The sequence below is a fragment of the Vigna unguiculata genome, chromosome 10, assembly GCF_037176805.1.
Source record: "Vigna unguiculata cultivar grain cowpea cultivar isolate G323 ecotype 2 chromosome 10, ASM3717680v1, whole genome shotgun sequence".
Classification (NCBI taxonomy): domain Eukaryota; kingdom Viridiplantae; phylum Streptophyta; class Magnoliopsida; order Fabales; family Fabaceae; genus Vigna; species Vigna unguiculata.
The window spans coordinates 12,936,183-12,962,387 of NC_140801.1; the positions used below are offsets into that span (position 1 = coordinate 12,936,183).

General features: G+C 36.6%; 1 protein-coding gene and 1 pseudogene across 2 annotated transcripts; both read left to right on the forward strand.

Annotated features, from left to right (window-relative positions):
- Positions 1–2,685: 2,685 nt before the first annotated feature.
- Positions 2,686–3,533, forward strand: LOC146882165 (uncharacterized). The gene is made up of 2 exons (XM_085667304.1): positions 2,686–3,074; positions 3,194–3,533. The coding sequence occupies exons 1-2, from the start codon at positions 2,686–2,688 to the stop codon at positions 3,531–3,533; spliced, it is 729 nt and encodes a 242-aa protein (XP_085523430.1).
- Positions 3,534–12,613: 9,080 nt separating this feature from the next.
- LOC114165675 (disease resistance protein RPV1-like) lies at positions 12,614–23,635 on the forward strand (annotated as a pseudogene). Its single transcript, XR_014984864.1, has 7 exons — positions 12,614–12,632; positions 12,893–13,622; positions 16,580–16,656; positions 16,974–18,078; positions 18,181–18,456; positions 20,002–20,823; positions 22,917–23,635. The product of XR_014984864.1 is annotated as a disease resistance protein RPV1-like (transcript).
- Positions 23,636–26,205: the final 2,570 nt, after the last annotated feature.

The window sequence follows — 26,205 nt, forward strand, 5'->3', positions numbered from 1 at the left end:
CTCATTTGTATCGGAGAGCTCCAGTTATTATCTTTTAAATTGGTCGAAAAAATACGATTGAGTTCCCGATCGCTGTTCCTCTTTTAAGCAGAAATCGGTCGAACCAGACATAATACTAAAGATGTATATCACTCAAATTAAATACATCAATTTAATATTTTTTTTCAGATTTTACAATATTATACTTGATATATCTAAAATATTATGATATTGAAAATACAAATTCAAAATGACATATATCTTCACTGTAATTAAGTAATAATTATCTTTTTATATTATCATAAAATTAATAATGATTATAATTGTACTACACCTAGGCGGCCTAATCTGACTATAATCATGAAATCCGCCTACATAACCTCTCAAGGACGCAAACAATCACCATATATGTCAAACAAACAAGAGTAAGCGGCCTGAGTCGCTAACTTAAGAAAATCACCACATATGATAGACTTAAAGCATTACTAGTAAAGCCCATGGGGCCCACAATAATCAAGCTGAGGGACCTGGGCCAAACAAGAGCCCAGCCCATGACGTGGCCAGACATAATTAATAATCTATAAATATGCATGGACCCCAACAATTAAAGGTACACATTCATTAATCCCTTAATCACGAGATTTAACTTTCTAAGAATTCTTGGCTGACTTGAGCGTCAGAGTCTTCTCTGTAGGTAACCCCTCTTGGGTCCAAACCGGTCTAAGCCGGGACACCAGCTGCTAGCATATGCCAACTTGAAGAAAACCTACTGAGGAGATTGCGGATTGAGGTAAGGTAACATTTGTGTCTGACATCTCTTATTTGTTCTCCGCAAGAACAATTGGCGCCCACTGTGAGGCATGAAGTAATACTTTACGGATCAACCCACACTCTCTCGAAGATGGTTTCTACCTGCAATAGAGCTGGAGTCACCAAGCCAACTGAAGCAGGTCCTATGGCACCTGCCGGTACCACCCTGGACTTGGCCGCTATCCTTGAAGGCCAAGCCAAAATGCAACAATAGCTAGTTGATCTGAAGAAGCGCAATGCTGATGAAATGGAGGCACTCAGACAAGAAAACTCCCGAGTAAGGAGGAAGATTGAGGTTGATCCCACCCAAAAGGGAAAAGCCAAGAAAACGTCAGAATCCATAAAGTCCCCGGCTTTCCAGCTTAGTGAGGAAGAAAGTGAGTACAATCCCACCCCGCACACCTTCACCACCACTCAACAGACTCCCATCATCTCGACCCATCATACACACTTCCACCCCATCCTCCCAGGACACCCTGCAGCACCTACCCCCGCTGCCACCCTTCCCTCTACCCACATCCCACATCCCACCTCACACCTTTACCTCCACCCTTCCCACTACCCACATCCCACCTCACAACTTTACCTCCACCCTTCCCATTACCCACATCCCACATCACAACTTTACTTTCACCTTTCCTACTCTCATCCACCATCACATTCCACCTCACCCGTTACCATCTCAACCACCAAGGCGCAGCCACCCTTTTACCGATTTCATCGCCAACACCCCTCTCCCTGCCCAGTGGGAACCTTTCACGCTGGACCGTTATACAGGCGAAACCGATCCAGACGAGCACCTCAAAGTTTACATAACACACGTTGCCCTCTATACTTCCCACGATGCCGTTTTCTGCAAAGCCTTTTCAACCACCCTTAAAGGCCCCACCCTCGAATGCTTCACAACTCTACCTCCATACTCTATTGACTGCTTTGACACCCTCTCCCACATGTTCACTACTCATTTCGCCGGCAACCGTCCACATCAAACCACAACCATCTCTTTCCTCGGCGTTAGACAGGAACAAGACAATATGCTGCGGACTTTCATCGACCATTTCAGCAAGGCTGCCCTCCGCACACCCCACCTTAACCAAGAAATGATACTACAATGTATGGCACTCACTCTCAAACCTGGCCCCTTCGCCAACAACGTCTACCTACACCCACCCGCATCCATGCATGAACTGAAGCTCCGCGATGCAGACTACATCCGCATGGAAGAGATGCAAACGCTCCACACGAAGTTCTGCAACTACTACACACCCTCCGCTGCCACTCCCCCCCAAACCACCTTCACGGCCTGATCCCAGACCCAGAGAACCCTGACCACCTCGCTTCACCAGATACGCACCCCTGAGTGTTCCTAGATCCTGCTTTCTTGATGAAGCTCTTCAAGCCGACCTCATCCCACCACCTCGCAAAATGTCCAATCCTCTCAACGCCAACATGACCAAATACTGTTGCTATCACCATAACAATGGCCATACCACAGACGAATGCAAAGCACTCCAAGACGAGATTGAAGAATTGGTTTGTGCTGGTAATTTTCGTCGCTTCATCCATAGAGACGACCACCCACATCCGCCACAATCTGACCACCGACACTCTCCCCGCGATTATCGCCGTGACAGATGTCCTAACCAACCCACCAGCCATGACCCCCAACTTGCCCGCACTAATGTTGCCCCGACCGATCCTCCACTACGCGGCATAATTAACACCATCTCTAGCGGCTTTGCTAGTGGCAGATCCACCTCCTCAGCCAAAAAGAAGCATCTTCGCCAACTCCAGTACATTAACCACATAACCCACTCCCATCAAAGGCGCCGCATGCCTCCCATCACCTTTACAGACGATGACTTCCATGATGTCGATCACCAGTAGGATGACCCCATGGTCATCACGGTCGAGCTCGAAAACTACGCAATCAAGAAAGTCTTTATGGACCAAGGCAGTTCAGTCGACATCCTATATTGGATTACATACCAAAAACTAAAGCTTCCCACCACTGCCATGGTTCCCTATGATGAACCCATATATGGCTTCTCCGGTGAGAAGGTCTCCACTCGCGGCTACATCGACCTTCACACCGTCTTTCGCGACGACACCCACACCAAAACAATCCCTATTCGTTTTCTTGTCGTAGACGCGCCTACATCATACAATGTACTCCTCAACCTACCATCCTTCAACACTCTAGGCGCAGTCGTATCTACACCTCATCTGGCCATGAAATTTCCCTCCCCATCTGGAGACATCCTTACCATCCACGGCGACCAACGGCTCGCACGAGAATGCTACATGGCTAGTCTTCGACCATAACTTCCCATCCTTCAAACAAACAACATTGAACGTCCACCGTCTCTAACATAGCCTTATCTGGAGTTGATTTGGACCCTAGAGTAGGCCGCGATGCACGCCTCGAGCCTGTCGATGAAACTATACCCCTGGAACTCCCTAATGGATGCACCCTCAAACTGGGCACCGATCTTCAACACGAACAGCGTGAAATACTTACAACTACCCTCATCAGCAACACCGACCTCTTTGCCTGGTCTGCCGCTGACTTACCCGACGTTGACCCTCAGGTCACGATCCATAAACTCTCCATTTACAAAGAAGCCAGGTATGTCTCTCAGAAAAAAAGGAAGCTTGGTGAAGAACAACAACTAGCAACAAAGATCGAAGTCGACAAGTTATACAATGCAGGTTTCATCGAAGAAGCCCACTACACCACCTAGCTCTCCAATGTAGTTCTGGTCAAGAAAGCTAACGGTAAATGGCGAATGTACGTCGATTACATAGACCTCAATAAGGCCTGCCCAAGGGACGCCTACCCCTTAACCAATATTGACCGGCTAGTTGACGGTGCTGCCGGCAACAAGGTCCTCAATTTCCTAGATGCATATTCCGGATACAACCAAATCCCAATGGCCACAATCGATATGAACAAGACTGCCTTCATCATAGACGACGCCAACTACTTTTACAAAGTTATGTCATTCGGCCTCAAAAACGTAGGAGCGACTTATCAACGGTTGATGCATAAATTCTTCAGCCATATAATGGGCAAATGTGTCGAAGTATACGTCGACGACATGGTTGTCAAACCCCCAAGTCATCACCAACACGCTCAAGACTTATCCACAGTATTTTCTGCCTTACGGCAATACAACCTCCGCCTCAACCCTGAAAAATGCGTCTTCGGCGTCGATCGTGGCAAATTTCTTGGCTTCATGCTGACACAACGCGGCATAGAAGCAAATCCCAAAAAATACAATGCCATCATTGAGATGTGAAGCCCCAACAATGTCAAAGAGGTACAACGCCTCATCGACTGTCTAACTACCATATCCCGTTTCCTACCCGTGTTAGCCGAGCAAACCCAGCCCATCATTCAACTACTCAAGAAATCCGCAATGTTCTCTTTGAACGACGAATGTGAGCGATTGTTCCAAATCCTCAAAACTACTTTAACATTACCACCTATCCTCCATGAGCCGAACATTCATCAACCCTTTCTTGTCTACATCATTGCCACGAATCACACCATAAGCATCGCGCTAGTTCAAGACGTTGATGGCACTCAACATCCTATATACTTCGTCAGCCGAACCTTGCAGGATCCAGAAACCAGATACCAAATGGTGGAGAAACTAGCCATATCCCTAGTACACGCAGCGCGACGCCTACGCCCCTATTTCCAAAACCACAACATCATCGTCAAAACCGATTACCCCATTCAAAAGATACTCCAAAATTCAGACTTTTCCAGTCGCGTGTTGTCCTGGGCCGTAGAACTATCTGAGTTCAACATCTGCTACAAACCCCACGGCCCCATCAAAGCTCAATGCCTCCTCGACTTCGTCAACGACCTGCAACACACACCCGCAGAAGACCAGTGGACACTTTATGTTGATGGTTCTTCAAACCCGAAGGGGGCAAGGGTCGATATTGTCCTTCAAGGCCCCAACAACATCCTCATCGAAAAATCCCTCCATTTCGCCTTCAAAACCTCCAATAATCAAGCCAAATATAAAGCCATCCTCGCTGGCTTATCCCTCATTCGCGAAGTCGGCGTTGTAACGTCCTAGTCGGAAATTACTCATTAAAATAAACAAAAAATAAATTTTTGATAAACAACCTCATTTATTATTCATCAATTTCCCAAAACCACGGGAAATATTTAAACCTTACGTTCAATGCGCCAAAACAAATAAAATAATTCGCAATAATACCGTATTACAAATAAAATGGTCTATAAAATTATTACAATGAAGCCATAGTCCGATAAAATAAAACAGTGATAAAACCCCCAAGAGATCCCTACTACGTCTCTATTCATTTGTCTGCTCACCTGCATCAACATCTGCTCGCATGTAACAAATTACATGATCATCGCCACACACACACAGATAGGGTGAGCTCATTTAAATAAAACCAAACCAATATAATATTAAATACAACATCTAAGCATTAAAACCCGGTTAGTATACTTCTCCATTTTACCCTTACTTCTCCATTTCCAACACTTGCATTTAGACGTCTATCATTTCTATACCCTTTAGGTGAGATCAATGATCGATCTTTGTTGCACAAGTGTCTACTTGCCCCTCCGACTACAGGCCACCACCTGATAGTCCACACGTGGGAATAACTTTGCCACAGCATCTCACCGTGACACCAAGTGGAGTTCCCCAAAACAAACATAAGTTTGTAGTTGTTCCCAGACTACCAAAACTCTATCAGAATACACTGAAGAGGGCAATCATCTGAAACCTCGCCGTACAAGCCACAACCCGCACACTCCACTGGACTTCCTAAACCACCAGGCTACAACCTAAAGTGGTCACGTGTTACCTCAATACAAGATACACTCGTAACTGGGCCCTCAGCCAAAGTATCGTATCATGAACATCCCTTAAAGTGGTGTAGAAAACTTTTCTCACGCACCATCACTGGACCAAATCCGCCTGGCGTGCATCTCATGCCACTAGGCAGAATCTAGCTCCAGACCGCCTGGCAGACATCATACACCGCCAAGCGCCAAGCTCCTACAGAATCATCACTGCACCGTCATCGCCTAGCGGACTCCATCCTGCCGCCCAACGCCTATGACACTGTCACCACCTGGCACTCCCACCTCGCGTCGCCAGGTGCCAGTCTCTTTTCAGGTCTTCTGCTGCACCAATTCTGCCTAGTGGAATCATCCCTGCCGCCAGGCGCACTACATTAACAGTGGCCACTGCCACTGATTGGAGATCCTACCGCTTGGCGGCATGAGTGAGCCGCAAGGAGGTAGACTAGTAGCGCAATGCTACTAGTTTTTGGCACCTAAAACAGATTCTAACGGACCTCAAACATACAACACTTGAAATTACAACACAACATGGTTTTCTAGTCATAATCTATAGTTAGATGACATCACACCCAATTATGTATCCCATCAAATCCTTTATCATTATGCACACATCTTTGTGAAGTCAATGAGTCAATACTTTCATGACACAACCACATTCTTTTTTAGGTGCTAATTAAAACATGCTTTATCATGCTCAATGATGCAAGTCACATAATTCAGCTGATGAATACTAAGATATATCATACCACCTCACATACTAATATTACATAATCTAAAGAAACAAATATCTCACTGCAACAACCAATATATATATATATATATATATATATATATATATATATATATATATATATATATATATATATATATATATATACGATAACACTCCAAAACCATCCATCTCACACCAATTGATCCCATAATCATTTCAAATTATCACCCATACTAAATCCCTATTTTCACATACCACAATTTATTTACAGTCAACCTAAATAATTACATGCCATAGTGCTCTTACACACATCATCTATAGTCCATAATTTTCTCCATTTTAACCTTCTTTCGTTAAAACATCATGCTCATCACAACACAGATCATGCACATGCATAAGCAATTCTTATATGAGCCACAAGCATCCGTTTAACAATTCCAGCACACGTTTGTAATCCAAAATTACAAATGGTTCCTTCACACAAGTCTAGGTTTACTTATTTTCCATAATCTTTCTATGCAAGCATATGCACAATATTTCAACAAGGTCATACATGACAGCACATATATATTCGGCACATAATAGCGTCATTTTCAACAAAATTGTGCCAATCATGTACTTAGATCATGCATAATTATTTTTGACTCCCGACATAAACCCTAGCCCCAACTTTCAGATCATAAATCATGCATCCCAACACAACTATAATATACACAGTCTATCGTATTCGTAAAAATTCATATTCAAGCATAGAAACATCACGACCACATCACAGGGACCCTAAAATATCCAAAAACAACCAAAGGCAGAGTAACTAAGTTCGTGTCGCCTGGCGGATCATCCTCTGCCGCCAGGTGATTCATGTGAGAAACCTAGAAACTGGGTCTGTATCTTGTGTCGCTTGGCGGGTCGCGTGTGACCGCCAGGCGGTTTCTGGAAAAATTCCAGAAACCCGATTTCAGCTCTAATATACGACAAAAAATACAGTCCCAACCCCTGATACATCACGATTCTTGCAATAAAAATTATAATAACCAATAGGAAGTCCCCTAACCTGGATTTCCTTATTTTAGCCTTGACTCTTGCAAGCTCTCCCTTGATCACCAATGTCCTCCTTCACCTTTCCCTCAAGACAGCCCCCCCAAGCCTCACTCAAAACTCACCAAAACTCTCAAACTCGTGCTCTCTTCTGCAACCATAATGATAGGCTCACCAAACCTTTTCTCTTACTCCTACTTAGCTTTTTATTGTGCTCTTAATATGGTTTGATTGCACCAAAACGAAATTAGCAATTAATCCATCATTAATCACCACTTAATGGCCTAATGCCATCTGTTTTTCAGCCACCCTTGCTGCCATGTACTCTAGGGTTTTCGTGCCCCTTTCACTTCCATGCTAGGCTAAGTTTTTACAAAAAGAAAATTATTTTGTTCAAGCCAAGGTTTGAACCCATGACCATACAATTGAAATTCAAATGCACAACCAACTCAACCAAGTCATTTTTCATGCCAATATTTATGCATCTAAAACCATCTACTTGCTTATCACACTCCAAACATGTCATCAGAAAATAATAAAATTAAATAACACACCATTAGCATACATAAGACTCGAACCTAAGTCCTCTCAATCCAACCAAGTACTCTCAACCATTTGAGCTAGTACTTTTCCACGTCATAAAGGTTAGCATTTAATGCCATAAAGGCTTCTCTTACTCGCATTTATGAAATAATTATTTATTTAATTATTTAAATTTAGTGGGTCTTACATTCCCCCCACCTTTAAAAATTTTTCGTAAAGCGGGGATACGGCCAGCCACTCCTCAAATGCGTCACAGCCGAACAAGCCCAATACATAATAAAAGAATTACACGAAGGCATATGCAGATATCACTCCGGCGCATGAACCATGACCACCAGAATCCTCTGCGCCGGCTACTTTTGGCCAACCATGGAGGCAGACTGCCACACCTTTGTCAAAAAGTGCATACCCTGCCAGAAGCATGACAGCCTCATCCATCAAAAGCAAAAACAGCTCCACTCCATACTCTCCCCATGGCCCTTCGCAAAGTGGGGAATGGACATTCTCGGCCCCTTTTCCCCAAGAAAAGGCCAAGTGAAATTCCTTATAGTAGCCATCGACTACTTCACTAAATGGATAGAGGCCAAACTATTAGCCACCATCACAACTCAACAAGTCCAACAGTTTGTCTGGAAAGATATCATATGCCGATATGGCGTCCCACATACGATCATAACCGACAACGACCGACAATTCATAGACAAAGAACTCGTTAAGTTCTACACCGACCTCGACATGAAACATGTAACCAGCTTTGTCGAACATCCGCAGACCAATGGGCAAGCCGAAGCAGCCAACAAAGTTGTACTAGTAGAATTGCGCAAACGATTGGATAACGCTAAGGGTCGATGGCCAAAAGAATTAGTAGAAGTGTTGTGGGCCTACAAGTGTACCCCCCAATCAGCAACAAACGAATCTCCTTTTAGCCTAGTATATGGCGCAGAGGCCATGATTCCGATAGAAATTGGCGAACCATCTCTACGTCGAGAACTATACGACCCGGATCAAAACCACCAAAATATGTGCACCCACCTCGACCTCCTATCTGAATTACGAGACAAAGCGCTACTACGCAACTTAGCAGCTAAACAAAGAGCGGCCAGAAAAAATATAACGCGAACTTGTGCCTGTGATCATTCGCTAAAGGAGACCTAGTTTGGAGGATGGCCAGCAACGCAAGAAAGAAGGATGGCAAATTCTCCGTCAATTGGGACTGCCCGTACCGAATTCGTGAGGATGCTGGAGGCGGTGCTTATAAGCTTGAATAGTTATCAGGCGAAGAGATACCAAATACATGGAACGTGTCTCATCTTAAATTTTACTTCAGTTAGAATACTTATTGTACTGAATACTTGTAACCCTAGGTGTATTCTTTTTCCTCACCTGAAATTTTTTCCTAAGGAGGGTTTTGGCCAGGGAGTTTTTAATGAGGCACCTCGAAAATTATGAATAAAACAAAGGGTTCTTGATTACACGCTCACCTCTTCATCCATCCTTTACATTGTTTACAGTTCCCCACCCTTACCACAAGTAAGTGGCTTGGGTTGAACACTTGTTATTTAATTTAAATTGTTTAAATTCCCCACCCTTACCACAAGTAAGCGGCTTGGGTCGAATATCCTTAATCTAAATTAAAATCGTTTAAGTTCCCCACCCTTACCACAAGTAAGCGGCCTGGGTCGAACACTTGTTATTTAATTTAAATTGTTTAAATTCTCCACTCTTACCACAAGTAAGCGGCCTGGGTGGAACACCTTTAATCTAAATTAAAATTGTTTAAGTTCCCCACCCTTACCACAAGTAACCCCTCTTGGGTCCAAACCAGTCTAAGCAGGGACACCAGCAACTAGCATATGCCAACTGGAAGGAAACCTACTAAGGATATTGCGAATTGAGGTAAGGTAACATTTGTGTCTACCATCTTTTATTTGTTCTCCGCAGTAACTGTAACGTCCCATTTAATTAATAAACTTAACTAAAAGAAACGCCACACACAAATAGTACAACAGCGCAGTCTTGGGGTCCTTAACCCAACCCCTACAAAACTAGGCACACCACAATGCCAAAAGAAAAACAGTTGAAAAGTCTAACAAATACAGGTAGAGTAATAAAGCATATCGCAATACATGGGACAAGGCCCTAAAGAAAGCCCAAAGAAACTAAGATCCAGCCCATGCAGATTATGCAGCGAAACCATCACCTCCCTGTTGCCCGCGGGTGTTCCTCGCATCTGCTCACATCAACAAGTTGATGATCATCGCAAGAGAGAGTACCACACAGCAGAACACACAACAATAACAGAAGGGTAAGCTAGAGCACAAAAGACTTCATCCATACAATTAGATATATTTTCACAATCTCATATACACATATCAATCAAGCATGTTATGACTCCTCAGACAATACACTAAGACACGACTCGACTCATCCGGATAAGTATAACTTGGTCGGATTCAGCGGATGCTTGCACTTGTGGTGGATACCTCTACTCCCCCACGAGCTGCTCACCCCCGAGCTTTGTGTTACAAGTGTTACAATGAATCATTTTCCCTTACCACAAGGTTAGCCCTTAATGAATTTTAGGCCTCCTGCTACTCTCACCACAAGAGTCAGTCAGTCCGCTCTAAGTGAGACTGTCCGCTCTAAGTGAGACTAACTGACTCTTTAGAGTGTCAAGATGCGATCCTTACCTTGAATCCTTACCAAGTTATATAGATGGGGCACCACCATGAACACCCACTATCAAGGGCCATGGAATTACGTCCCGACCACTGAAGCACGACCCTGGAATCTCACCTTAAGATTTCAAGGAATTACGCACTACCTACTACTAAACATAAACAAGCAACCAATTAATAATTATCGCGCATACATACATACATATATATACATACATACATATATATATATATATATATATATGTATATATATACATATATATATATATATATATATGTATATATATGTATATATATATATATATATATATATATATACATATATATATATATATATATATATATATATATATATATATACATATATGTGTATACATATTATGTATATATATATATATGTATATATATGTATGCGTGTATATATATATATATATATATATATATATATATATATATATGTATGTATGCATACATATATATATATATATACATATATATATATATGTATGCATACATATATATATATATATATATATGTATGCATACATATATATATATATATATGTATATATATATATATATATATATGTATGCATACATATATATATATATATATATGTATATATATATATATATATATATATATGTATATATGTATGCATACATATATATATATATATAAACTCTCGCAACCAACCTCTTTCATGTTCCAGATCAAACCAATACCAGCACATCATGCTCCACCCATGAATTAGAATCCAAATCCATTTCATAACCATGCCACTTTCGCAACCAACCATTTCATGTTCATTTCATGTCAAGGATTTATTCAAGTTTGTCATTCATAATTCATATACCTTCTCACACATTCATATTATACCCTACATGCCGTTATACAATAACCCCATCAATTGCATGCCAAACATAAAAGAGCAGGGAAGTAAACACCCAACCAGCAAGTACCCTCGCCCAAGCTTGTTGCTCAGGCTAAGGGGTCTCGCTCAAGCGAGAAGGACTCTCGCTCAGGCGAGTTTCCCTTCGCCTAGGCGAGAGCTCGATAACACTGGCAGAAACAAACGCGTGAGCTCGTTAGGCGAGTTCACCTCGCCTGAGCGAGGCAGTCTCTCGCTAAAAAACAGGACCACCTGCCTGGGTGACAACTCGCACAGAAGGTCTGGGCGAGCCTCCGCGCCTCCGCCCAACCACCTGATCTCATCTGCAACAGATGTATTTTCCAATCCAACCAATCATACAAAGTATTCCACGCACCAAAAATAATGATTAAACCATACAAACATCAAGCAAGCTCAAGAACAGGCCAAAACCAACATAAACTCGAAACCCTAACTTTCGTACCTGGAAAAAGGGGTTAACAGAAGCCTTAACGGCACGACAACGAGCATTGTAGCTCTAGGAACGAACTAACGAGCTGAAAACAGAAGGTAAACGGAACAAAGGGGCGGATTATTACGAAACCCTAACTGTGAAATACGAAGAGAGATCAATGGAAACCATACAATCTAGAAAAGGGCACTTATGTGGAGTAGGAACTGGTTCCGAGTTAGCTCGAAAAAGGCTTAGGGCAAAACCCTAGCAGAGCGTCCCGTGAGAGCAAAGGAGGAGATGACGATTGGTTCTGTGGAAGAGTGAGAATAAGTGTGTTAGGGCAGATTAGGGTTTGGTTTTATCACTTGGGCCAGTCCTAGGCCCAATTACAAGGGGCAGCCCTTTACTTTAGGACAGAAAAGAATAAAACAATTTTAATGGGCCTGTAACAATAAAAATTTCAAAAAATTTTATAATGATTATATAATGTTTAAGTATATTATAATAAATATCTTAATTCACATATAAAATTATACGTGAAAATATAGAATAGGTCTAACACTCGTACGTTTAACATTTTTTAGTTATATTTTAAGTTGACGAGCAATAAATAATATAGGCCAGCATGTTTAATTGTCTTGTTTTCTACTAATAGTTTCTGATTTCAAATCAAGTACACAGGTTCCTTCCACTTTCCTCTTTCTTTCTCATAAACGTTTTGCTTCCACTTTTCTCATAGATATTGTTACTCTGCGTGAACTTTTCATTTTTTTCAATCCTTCAGCGAATCCCCTTTATTCTTGCACACACCCACTTGTTCATCATGTATCGACTTAATTTGTCTTTCTCTGCTATAAAAGTCTCACAAACATAGTTTTTATTTTTATGTTCGTTTTTCTTTTCTGATTTTTGTTTACTTTTTGGGTACTCTGAACTTTCAGGTCCATCTTCCTGTTTTTCGACTTTTGAACTGTTATGGCTTCTTCGAGTGAAAGAGAAACATCTTCAGGATCGTCCACGATTCAAAAATCTGGTTCAGAGGAGGATGCAGAGGCGCAGATGGACGAGAGGAAGAGGAAGAGAATGACGTCGAACCAGGAATCAGCGAGGAAGTATCGAATGAGGAAGCAGAAGCACTTGGAAGATCTGGTTTCAACGGTGGCTCAGCTCAAGAATGAGAATCAGCATATTCTGCAATCAATCAATCTCACTAGCCAAAATTACATGAATTTTGAAGCTGAAAACTCAATTCTGAGAGCTGAAATGAGTGAGTTGAGCTCTAGGCTTTCGAACCTAAGATTCTATGATGTGTTTTTGAGTTTCAGAGGGGAAGATACGCGTGCTTCTTTCGTTTCACATCTCCATGCCTCTCTTCAAAACGCTGGAATCATTGTCTTCAAGGATGATGAGTCACTTCCAAGGGGAGATCAAATCTCATACTCTCTATTCCAAGCAATTGAACAGTCTCGAATTTCGATTGTTGTCTTCTCAAGGAACTATTCACAGTCAACATGGTGTCTGAATGAGTTGGTGAGAATAATGCAGTGTCACAGCACCATAGGGCAGGTGGTACTTCCAGTGTTCTATGATGTTGATCCCTCTGAAGTTCGACATCAAACAGGCGAGTTTGGAAGAGCATTTCAAAGCCTTTCGAGCAGAACTTTTACAGAGGTATTGTACTTCGAACCTCTTTTTCTTTTTTCCTTTTTAGTGAGAAAAAATAATAAGAAAAAGAAAAGTCAATAGAGTAAACCAAATTTAGTTGTGTATACATAAATACTACAACTACTACTATAAAAATAATTCCAGCAAAAGAAAATGGTGTGAGAAATAACTCTTATTGAAAGAAAATAATATTTATATTTTGTGAGCCTAATTACATTGGTTGAGTTAAATGTTTTATAAATACTTATTTCATAATTTTTTCTTTAAAAAAAGGCTTGTAATAGTATGTAAATATGAACTAATTGACTTAATTATGATATTGATTTATGTAATTATTCGATATTTTTTAAATTTTTATTTAGATATTATTATGAATTTTGACATTTTAGTTAGGTTGATATCCTAAAATTTATTAATTATTTACCGTTACATGAATAATGACATAAAAAAACAAAAATACAAATCATGAGGGATTATACCAAATTCATGTATAGAAAACAAAAACACACTCCCTTCTTAATAATAAATTTGATGGTATGTACATCATTTTTCAACTAGTCTTAGAGAATTGGTTATTATTATTTGTTATATCATAAACTATTCAATAGGAATAGAATTTGAGTGGGAGGTGGAGAAGATGAAAAGGTAGAAGTTGAGAAGTTTGATGGTGCAAACTTTAAGTTTTGGAATATGTCAATGAAAGATTGTATGTATCACAAGTAATTATATCAACCTCTCTTTGAAAATCAATCAAGGGTGTGAAGGATGAAAGTTGTGCCCTTCTTGATAGGTACGTCCTCATATTTATCTATTTGATGCTATCATGCAATGTTGCTCTCAACATTGCAAAAGAAATATCCACATCTAGTCTTGTGTTAGTTCTTTCCAATATGTACGAGAAGCCTTTAGCTTCCAACAAAGTTTAGTTGATGAGGTTGTTATTTAATTTGAGGACAAAAGAAGAAAAGTCTACCACACATCATCTTGATGAACTCAATAGTCACAATACAATGTAGTTCTATTGGAACTAAATTTGATGGAAAATTATAGACCTGATTCTTTGTATCTTCTTTGCCAAAAGGTTAGAATGCTATTGCCACAATTATGAGTCCTCATAAGGAAGTATTAAGTTGAAATTCGATAATGTTTGTGATCTAGTTCTCATTGAAGATGTCTAATGGTGAGAGTTAGGTGAATCGTTAACCTCTTCAATTTTGCATACAAAGTTAGAAGGAAGAAAGTTAACTAAGGATTTGGAATAGCAAATCAAAAGACCACAAGAGATCCAAATGTAGGAATTATAGAAGTTTCTGCAGCTAAAAGACTATATTTGCATATAAAGCTAGTGCAAGATTTATCATGGAATCAAGAGGTTGAGAAAATATTACCTTCCCTTTAGAAGGAATATGTTAGGAATACAAGTATGTGTTTGAGTCTCACATTGAGTTACAATAAGAAAATTGGGTAACATACAGGGAAGAAGACCCACAAATCCATTGTCTTAAGATTTTGGGTTGGAGTTAGTTTCAAATCTCTTATGAGTTTGCTAAGGGCTCATGGATACCAAATCTTCTTGGTGTATTCCCCCTTAAAAGAGACAACAAAGGTATCAAATTCGATAAATTGTCTTGGTTATTAGCACATATGAGTACATGGAGTGGGTGAAGAATCCTAGGTTTGCGAATTCCTTGTTGAAAATCTTCTTGGTAGGTGTTTCAAACAAGCATGTACCTTAATCTTTTGAGTTGGAGGTGGTGTGACTCCTATATGAATTTTCTCAAAACTCATTAGTGTGGAATTTCTCGAAAATATTAACATTAACATCCAATACTAAAAAAGTTGTTTTATCCACTAGAGGTTGAGTATATTGTAGTAGCATAAGCTAGTAAAGAATTGATGACTTTATGGATTGTTAACAAAATTAAGATTCATCCAAGAGAAAAGTGTTTTTGTGGTGATAGTCATAGTACATCACATCTAACAAAAAATTCAGCATTTCATTATAGATCAAAATACATTGATTTTGAAATCTCTTCATGAGACCTTTGTTTATGGATGAATTGCTTACATTGAGAAAGATCCAAAGAATTAAGAATCCAAAGGATATGTGTTCAGTTCGTTCACCAATAATAAGAAAAATACTAGAACAAGAATGAAGGAAAACAATTGTATTTTAACATAAGGTTTTATATACAAAGTACATATCAGCACAACGCATATCACATGTTCTATATATCGAACTAAGGAAAAGGAATAACAAAATTGATAAGATAGTTAAGACGAAACACCATTTAATATAGGTAGTAAATGGTATATGATCTAACTAAACTTGATATTATTAGACACTCTCTAGTAGACTTATTATGTGTTTTTCATTAGACGATAATGATTTAACGTCAATATATCACAATATGATAATAAAGAAGTGACCATTGACAAACCAAAGTTGTGTTCAACTCTAGTTGGCTTGTTAAAATAACAAAGTAGAATTTATTTTTTGCATTGATCAAGATGTGAAAACAACCTGCAAGAAGCCTTTAAATGGGAAATTGTTGGACTTGATCATACAACTAAAATAATGAATGATTTAATATTCTTTTATTGATAGAAAAAGAAGGAAAGATAATAGAATTAGAGGGATTGCATAAAATGCAGAAAAATTAGATGAGTGGAACAAAGTTTATTTTTCCATGTATAAATACTACAGATATAACTATTATCAAAGTAATTCCAACAATGAGAAAAATAGTAAGAGAGATAACACTTGATGAGAGAAAGTACAATTTATATTTTCTAGATGAAAATGGATTATGTTGTGAGTGAACTATTTCGTAAACACCTCTGTAACTTCTTGGAGATATAAGTATATTTTTAACAATTTTGTATGTAATTATTTTTGTATTCATTTTACTTTTTATAAACTCGACTATAGGAAATCTACCTAATTTCCCAAAACTAAACAGGTAAGTAAGAAGCGGCGTTGGATGAAGACACTTCGTGAAGCTGCCAGCATCTCAGGTATTGTTGTCCTAAATTCCAGGTACTTTCCGCTTTCTGCTTTCTCAGAATTTTTCATAACACACTGAACATTCCTTAATACTGAAATCTTCCACTAACCAATTCAATTGACTGGCTACACATGTAAATATATAAGAAATAACAAATTTGGTATCAAGTGAAAACTAATGTTACTAAACATGGAATCCTAATATATGCATCTTTCTCTTGTGTTGAGATATGAAAGTATGTACAATCCACTGAATAAACTTAATGGAGGAACACACTTGTCCAACTATATTTTCTCTTTGCAAAAAATCCATTGTATACACCATTTTCTGGTTCCTTTTTATCTTACAGGAATGAGAGTGAGGCTATCAAAAGCATTATTGAAAATGTTACACGTTTGTTAGACAAGACAGAGTTGTTCATTGCTGATAATCCAGTGGGAGTAGAATCCCGGGTGCAAGACACGATTCAGTTGCTAGATCTCAAAAGATCAAACGATGTTCTACTGCTAGGAATGTGGGGAATGGGAGGCATTGGTAAAACAACCATTGCAAAAGCAATTTATAACAAGATTGGCCGTAATTTTGAGGGAAGGAGCTTCCTTGCACAAATTAGGGATGTTTGGGGGAAAGATGGTGGCCAAGTCTGCTTGCAAGAACAACTTTTGTTTGATATCAACAAAGAAACAAAAACAAAGATACACAATGTTGAATTTGGAAAAAATATATTAATGCAAAGGCTTCACCGTAAAAGGGTACTTCTTATACTTGATGATGTGAATAACTTGCACCAATTAAATGCTCTATGTGGAAATCGTGGATGGTTTGGTTCAGGAAGTAGAATCATCATCACAACTAGAGATATGCATATACTAAGAGGGAGTAGAGTTGACAAATTGTACATGATGGAAAGGATGGATGAAAGCGAATCTGTTGAGCTTTTTAGTTGGCATGCATTCAAGCAAGCAAGTCCTAGAGAAGATTTTGCTGAACTTTCAAGAAGTGTAATTGCATATTCTGGGGGATTGCCACTAGCTCTTGAAGTCCTTGGGTCCTATTTGTTTGATATGGAGGTAACAGAGTGGAAGAGTGTACTGGAGAAACTCCAGAAAATTCCAAATGATGAAGTGCAGGAGAAGTTAAAAATAAGCTATGATGGTCTAAGTGATAATACTGAAAAAGAAATATTTCTTGATATAGCTTGCTTCTTTATTGGAATGGACCGAAATGATGTCATACATATATTAAATGGCTGTGGACTTTGTGCAGAAAATGGAATACGTGTTTTAACAGAGCGAAGCCTTGTAACTATAGATCATAACAACACGCTTGGTATGCATGATTTGTTACGAGACATGGGAAGAGAAATCATTCGTGGAAAATCACCGAAGGAACCTGAAGAACGTAGCAGATTATGGTTTCTTGAGGACGTGCTTGATGTTTTATCAAAAGAAACTGTAAGACCTCCATCTATTGTTAAAATTCATTTGTACGACTTTTTGTACCATATACCTTTAAGCCATGCATTATTTTACCCTTTTGACCATTTCATTTCATAGGGAACAAAAGCCATCGAGGGATTGGCTTTGAAGTTACCAAGAACTAATACAAAATCTTTGAATACTAAAGCTTTCAAGAAGATGAAGAAACTTAGGTTACTGCAACTTGCTGGTGTAGATCTTATTGGGGATTATAAATATCTTTCCAAAGATCTGAGATGGCTTTGTTGGCGTGAATTTCCTTTAACATCCTTTCCAGCAAACTTCTATCAAGGAAGTCTTGTTTCTGTTGAGTTAGAAAACAGTAATGTTACACATGTCTGGAAAGAAGCCCAGGTATGAGTTTAGTTTTATGCATTTCATTTCATGAACGGTTTTCACTTTTCTTCTTTATGTTTGCATTTTAAGTTGACTCAAACAATTAAACTATTTCGTAATTTGGTGCTTTCAAACAGAGTCTTCATATATGACTTTCAGTCTCACTTGCTTTCTTACATTGCAAAGTACTTTCAAACTTGAGTAAAAGTTCAAATAGTCAAATTATCGAACATATTTTGTTATTATGGAACATTAACTCTTTATAGTTTTATAATTAAGATCTATTTCTTTTCCAAAAAATTTGTTGCGTACAAAAGCTTAGCCTTACCTAATTTTAGCCTAACTTAGACTACAATAATTTAGCATTGATTCAGACTTTGCTAATTATACAATTATTGCTCGATGGTGTAGAATGCTCCACTTCATCTTTAGTTGGTATTATTGAAGCAAGACTTTCTTGAAGTTTTGACAACCGCGATAAACAAGAAAACCACCCCATGATTCCTGTGTTTAGCCAAAGTCTTGCCCCTTCTTCCTCACTTTGTTAGAAGGATATTTGTTGTGCCCATTTGCTCAAATGTCCTTTAGATATTCTCATCATCACCATTATAAAGGTCTTCTAAGATATAACTTTAATAAGTTTAAAATTTTAAAAAAAATGTATATTTAGTGTAAAATGATCGCGAGATAATGTTTTTAAAATAATATGAAAAATACTTTAGAAAACTTTTTAAAAGAATGGAATCTTGGTATATCTTTAAAAAAAAAAATGTTAGTGTTAGTGAAATTTACACCAATAAATATTTCACTTGCTACTAATGAGGTTTGCTTGTGATAGATTACAATTGAGTTTGGTTGTACTTCCAACTATGTGTCTAAAAAGTCTAAACTAGTCAAACTTATTTTGTCTCAATTAACCTAAGTGGAGAAAGGGTCTTCTAAGTTAGAAAGGAGTGTAAATTTCGCAGCCTCTGGGAGAGAAAAAGAAGAGAGAAAATTTGTTGGATTATTCATCGAGCTGCCTTAGTAAAATTACAATTGCTTTTTGTTAACCGTTGGATCGGACTGAAATGTTGTCCCTAGGTTTGGTTGCCTATAGTTATTCATTTTCACTGTTGGAATGTCAACTGGACGTATGTGGTTAGAGATATCAATCTCACACTGTTACTTTATTTTAGGTTTTTCTTTCTTTGTTCTTTATATTTGAGAACATTATTGCTTTGATGTACCGACTTATAGTAGACTTGTTTATGCTTTTAATTTGACTCTCTTATATCCATGTTTTATCTTAGTGGAGCTTGATTGACTATTTTGTGCCTATGGGTTTTTCCCTCACACCTTGAGAAGGTTTTTCCATATTAAAAATATTTGTGTTCTCTTTTTCTGATTATTGTTACCATTTTCTATTGTTGTTGCTCTTCACATATTCTTGCAAGTTTTGGAGAATTATTCCTGCTGCGTACATAAATATTTTTGGTTCTGTTGTTTCTCCCATTAGAGGCTTCCATTTATATATTAAGGATTTATTTCTAATTTTTCTTTATGTTATTTCATTTCTTGCAGGTGATGGAGAATCTGAAAATTCTCAATCTAAGTCATTCTCATTGTTTAACTCATAGTCCAGACTTTTCCAATATGCCTAATCTTGAAAAGCTAGTACTCGTAGATTGTCCAAGGTTGTTAAAGATTTCCCGGACCATTGGACATCTCAATAAAGTTCTTCACATAAATTTGCAAGATTGTATTAGTCTTCGTAAACTTCCAAGAAGTATCTATAAGTTGAAATCTCTTAAAACACTCATTCTTTCAGGTTGTCTAATGATTGATAAGTTGCAAGAGGACATAGAACAGATGGAGTCTTTGACAACTCTTGTTGCTGATAAGACTGCAATCACAAAAATTCCCTTTTCTATTGCAAGATCAAAAAGCATTGCATATATTTCTTTGTGTGGCTATGAAGGATTCTTACGAGATGTGTTTCCTTCTATCATCTGGTCTTGGATGTCGCCAACGAATAGTCTTTCATCTCATATGCAAAGGTTTGCTGGCATTTCATCTCTTGCTTCTTTAGATGTGCCAAATAACAGTTCCCACCATCTAGCATCTATTTCCAAGGACCTTCCGAAACTTCAAAGTCTTTGGGTAGAGTGTGGCTCAAAACTTCAATTATCCCAAGATACGAAAATTATTTTTGATGCTTTACATGATACAAATTCAGGGGAATCGGAAACAACTGCAACAACATCACAAATGTCAAATATCAATGCTTTCACATTAATTGAATGCAACAGTCAAGTTCACCTATCAGGATCAAATAGATCTCTTTTAATTCAAATGGGAGTGAGTTCTGAGGTATCCTACAATCTAAAGGAGAACATTTTAAAGGTTTTCCTCTTTCTCTCTTGCATTATCTTGTACTTTTAAAAAATATACGTTGTATTATATATCTTATAAGGTTTAAGTATTGCCTTATCTTTCGGCGGCTGAATTTTTTTAATATATCAATTGCAGGTGGTTATTTGAAAGTGTATAATATTATGTCGGTATGAAATATTGAAAAATATAAAAGTGATCATACAACAAACGTTGGCAATTTTTGTTTGTTATAGGTAGTAGACTCTGCATAAAATGTTCTTTTTAATAATTACGTTAATAACTAAGAAACTTGTTGAAATGAACTCTGGGTTGTTTTGTTAGAGAAAAGTTGTCACATGCAAAGACTTTCAGTTTACCTTGAGCTAAAGATTTGGAAGTAAAGAAGACACATTAACAAATAAAAAACTTGTTGAAAGAAGCTCTTAGTTGAAAAATGTAAAAGTGAACTCCAGGATATACACCAAACATTGACAAAAAAATTTGCTATAGGTAATAGATTAGGCTTAAATTATATGTGTAATGTTTTTAAGAATTATTTTTATTTTAGAAGATATGGTAACAAATTAGAAACTTGTTTAAAGGAACTATTGGTTGGTAATATCTTGTTGCAGAAAAGTTATCATATGTCAAATTACGAAATATTAAAGACAGTCTTATGTCATAGTGATTCTGCTAGGATACTCAGAAGAGAGGAGAGAAATTAGTTAATATGGTTAGAATATTCATGAGTCAGTTACATGAGGTGTTAGTTAGATATAAATAGGAAAAGAGGGGAGAGGGAAAAGGAGGTGAATTGTGTAGATTGAGCTTTAGCTCTCTGTGAAAGGGAAGCCCTTCAAAGAGATAGTGCTCTCCTATTTCTTGTTCATTTCATTATATTCAATAAAAAAAAAACCTTTATTTTCTTACCCTTTTCAATTCTTGGTTTTAACAGATTTTCAATTGATAACTGGTCACATCAATAGTTAGTAATAGGTAAAGGATCATATGCTGTTCAAATATTGCCATGGTGTAATCAGCCTTATGGCTGACTTTTAAGAGCCAACGATCAAGCACATACTTGAGAAGAAGGCATGGATACAGACATTTTGTCGAAACAAGTCAAAACAAAACGGGGTGGACTTAATCAACCTTTATGTTTTGTTGTTTTTTGCACTTAATCAAAATCATGGGTGTTGGACTTTCCTCTTACAACTTGATTATGTAATACTAAACACTTAAATTGTCTTTTTGACAACTAATTAAAGGTTAGGAACAATAAGGGTTCACTAAGGCCCGTACAGGTCGAAGGCCATTAAGAAAAATATAAATAGGTTATAATTGCAAGGTATAATAGATTTATTGATTATGCATTTACTTTATTCTCTTCCTGACTTGAATGTTAGAGTTGTACCCCATCAAGCTGATTCAAGTGTAATAGAGATTACATCTCAAGCACAAAGAAGAAGACACATCATGATATTTTTGAAACCATATCAACCTTTGTAAGAAAAGGTCATGTGAAATTAATCATCCTTTTTAAGAAAAGGACATTATTTCATTTAAAAACACCTTATCAATTTTTTAATTTCTAAATGACATTGATAAAAAATTTCTTTTCAAATTAATATTGCAAATTACTGACTCATGCATTTAGTTATTAATAACAAGGAATACATCCACGTTTGTGTATATTACATACTATAGTTGGATTGGATATATGATTTACAGCTTTTTATTTTCATCAAAAATGTACAAATGAAAATAAAACATGCTGACTGACCATTCTTGTTTATAGACTTATTAACTCCTATGAGGAAATTGTTATTAGTTCATCCATAGCATAACCCATTTAAGAACAATGAATTTTTCATTTTCTAAATGCAGTCCCACTAACATGATTTATTTGTACTTTTTGTTATCATTGACAGTTACTATCTTTAAATAGTTTTCGCTACTCAAAGATCCTTGTCCCGTACAGTCGCTTAGTGATAAATAATCCTACCAATATCATGGTTTAAGAAAATCTAATTTTTACTGATGAGAAAATGAGTTATATCTTTAATTATTGATTCACCGTAAGGTGGTATTAATATTTTTATCATGTGTATTTCTTTTTACAGAATAATCAAGATTGTTTGGTCTCAGATAATTGTTATCCACATTGGCTAGCCTTTGACAGCAACGGTTCTTCTGTGACTTTTGAAATCCCTGAAGTGAATGGTTATAAGATGAAGACAATAATGTGTCATGTCCATTATTCTTCTCCTGCTAATATAACTTCTGATGGCCTTAAAAACTTGTTGGTGATAAATCACACAAAGGGCACCATTCAGCTTCATAAAAGAAATGCATTAGCCGTGTTTGAAGATGAGGACTGGGAGAGGGTCATATCAAATATAGAGCCTGGTAACAAAGTGGAAGTTGTTGTTATTTTTGGAAACAGCTTAATTGTGAACCATACTAAAATTTATGTCACATATGAGCCAAATGATAATAAAAGTGAAGTACCATGCACCACGTAAGAATGTCAAAGGTTTTAGTGATGATCAGGTCAATCTCTGCTCAAGTGGAATCCTCATATGACAAATGGAAAAGATGATTTAATGAATCTCTGGTGACCACAAGAGACCTTGTAATTGGAGACATTTTCTGTTTTGTGATTAATGGCCAGTAAATGTTTAAATCATTGGGAGCTATGAAAAGTCCACTTGGCTCTGGATCGTAGTTTCTGAGTAGTTCTACTTGAACTTGATCTTGAAACCCTGATTTTAATTCAGATACTTGAAACTTGATCCATCAAATGAATATAATGCTTAAACAAGATTTACAGGTGGACCAACCATCTCTTTGTATTATGATGAATGTGAGAAATTCGAGGTAAGTTGAAGTTTTACATTAAATTAAAATTAATAAGTTAACATGTGGTTTTACTGGAATGAAGTATTGTACTTTCAAGGTGGAAGCAATGATCTCTAAGGACTTGAGTTATTTTTTTTTTTTTTTAGAAAGTTTGTTGTATAAGATCGAGTAGAGATATATTTATAGGACATTGTAAGAGTTTTATGAAAAGAGTTAAATATGTTTTTAGTCTCTAATTTTCGGTTAAAATTGAAATTAGTTATTTTTTAAAACTTTGGACCAATTTAGTTATTAATTTTAGAAATGCATGATTTTAGTTATTTTAATTACATTTTATTAAGTTTATTTGATGTTTCATGATAACATTTCAACTAATATTGTAGTGAAAATGTGTCAAACGACGTAAACAACTCAAGTGTTATCATAAAACACGTTTGAAACGTCAAATAAACTTAACCAAATTTAGTTAAAAGGATTAAATGTATGCATTATTTAAAGATGAGGAACTAAATTGAGTCAAGGATTCAAATTCAAAGATAGATTAATTTTAATTTCAAGTGAAAGTCAAGAGATCAAAAATATATTTAACTTTATAAAAATCTTAGTGTATCATTCTATTGAGAGAAAAAACAATTTGTAATTTTTATGATGTATGTATTCTTATGCTTATAGGCCCCTAAAGTAAGGGCTTAATAACAAAAGGATATAGTTCGTTATATAAAAACTTGAATAATATTGCATATTTTTTATCTAGTATTTGTCGGTCGTTAGTTATGAATAAATAGTCATAGTTAGGGATGATAGCAGGTCGGGTCGGACACGGATAGTGCTTACCCGCAACCCGACCTGTAAAAAAAAAATTCGTCCACTACCCGTCCGTTTATCCGTCGGGTATCCGTTTAAAAAATATCTGCGGATATTTTTAAAACTCGCGGGTATCCGTGGATACCTGATACCCGCAAATATTTTAAAAAATATATATTTGATAAATTTTTTAAGGTTAAATCATTCCATAGGTCCCCATTTTTGTAGCGAAATCTCAAGTAGGTCCCCCCATTTTTATTTGACTCAATTGAGTCCCTATTTTTGAAAATTCGTTGCAATTGGTTCCTTTCCATTAGTTGACCAGTAACGGTGCTAATTATGTGCCACGTGTCAGCACGTGGTTTTTTTGACTTTTTTTTTATTTTTTTTTAATTTTTTTTTAATTTTTAATTTTTTTTTTTAATTTTTTTTTTAAAAAATTCATTTTGCCACGTGTCAATCTGACATTGTGCCACGTGGCAGAAACAGTGTGATGTGGCAGTGGCAGTGCCACGTGTCAATATTGGATGTGAAAAGTCTCAATGTAGTCCCTGTATTTATTATTTTGTCTCAATTTGGTCCCAATTTTTTTAAAACTGAATCAATTTTATCCCTATATCAGATTTAATTTTTATATAAATTTACAATGGTATTTTTATTATAATTGATATTTTTAACAAAATTAAGTTTATTTAAATGTATATTTTGCATTGATCTTTATTTAAATATTGTTTCAAATATTTATATATCCATAATTTATAGACAAATGTTAGAATTGTTATAATTTTTTTTTAATTTTATATTTGAATTTATAAAGTTTTTATTTTTAAAGAAACTCTAACATTTATCTATAAATTATGGATATATAAATATTTAAAATAAATGTTAGAGTTGCTTTAAAAATAAAAACTTTATAAATTCAAATATAAAATTAAAAAAAAAAATTATAACAATTCTAACATTTGTCTATAAATTATGGATATATAAATATTTGAAACAATATTTAAATAAAGTTCAATACAAAATATACATTTAAATAAACTTAATTTTGTTAAAAATATCAATTATAATAAAAATACCATTGTAAATTTATATAAAAATTAAATCTGATATAGGGATAAAATTGATTCAGTTTTAAAAAAATTGGGACCAAATTGAGACAAAATAATAAATACAGGGACTACATTGAGACTTTTCACATCCAATATTGACACGTGGCACTGCCACTGCCACATCACACTGTCTCTGCCACGTGGCACAATATCAGATTGACACGTGGCAATTTTAATTTTTTTTAAAAAAAATTATAAAAAAAAATTAAAAATTAAAAAAAAATAAAAATAAAAAATAAAAAAAAAGTCAAAAAAACCACGTGCTGACACGTGGCACATAATTAACACCGTTACTGGTCAACTAACGGAAAGGAACCAATTGCAACGAATTTTCAAAAATAGGGACTCAATTGAGTCAAATAAAAATGGGGGGACCTACTTGAGATTTCGCTACAAAAATGGGGACCTATGGAATGATTTAACCATTTTTTAATATAAAATTATAAAAATAAAATATAAATTAAATTAAATTTTAATTATAATTAAATTTGATATAATAAAATATACCGTTAATTTTAATTTTAATTAAATTTAACTTAATAAAATATAAATTAAATCTTAATTTTAATTTTTTGCGGGTAACAGGTACCCGCGGGTACGGATAGTAAGATACCTGCACTCGACCCGTTTATAA

Bases quoted from the DNA above. Each gene is read 5' to 3' on its own strand.
- LOC146882165 (XM_085667304.1), top strand. From the start codon at position 2,686: ATGGTCATCACGGTCGAGCTCGAAAACTACGCAATCAAGAAAGTCTTT. The intron at 3,075-3,193 runs GCTCGCACGAGA...TTTGGACCCTAG, and splicing joins ACCATCCACGGCGACCAACG to AGTAGGCCGCGATGCACGCC.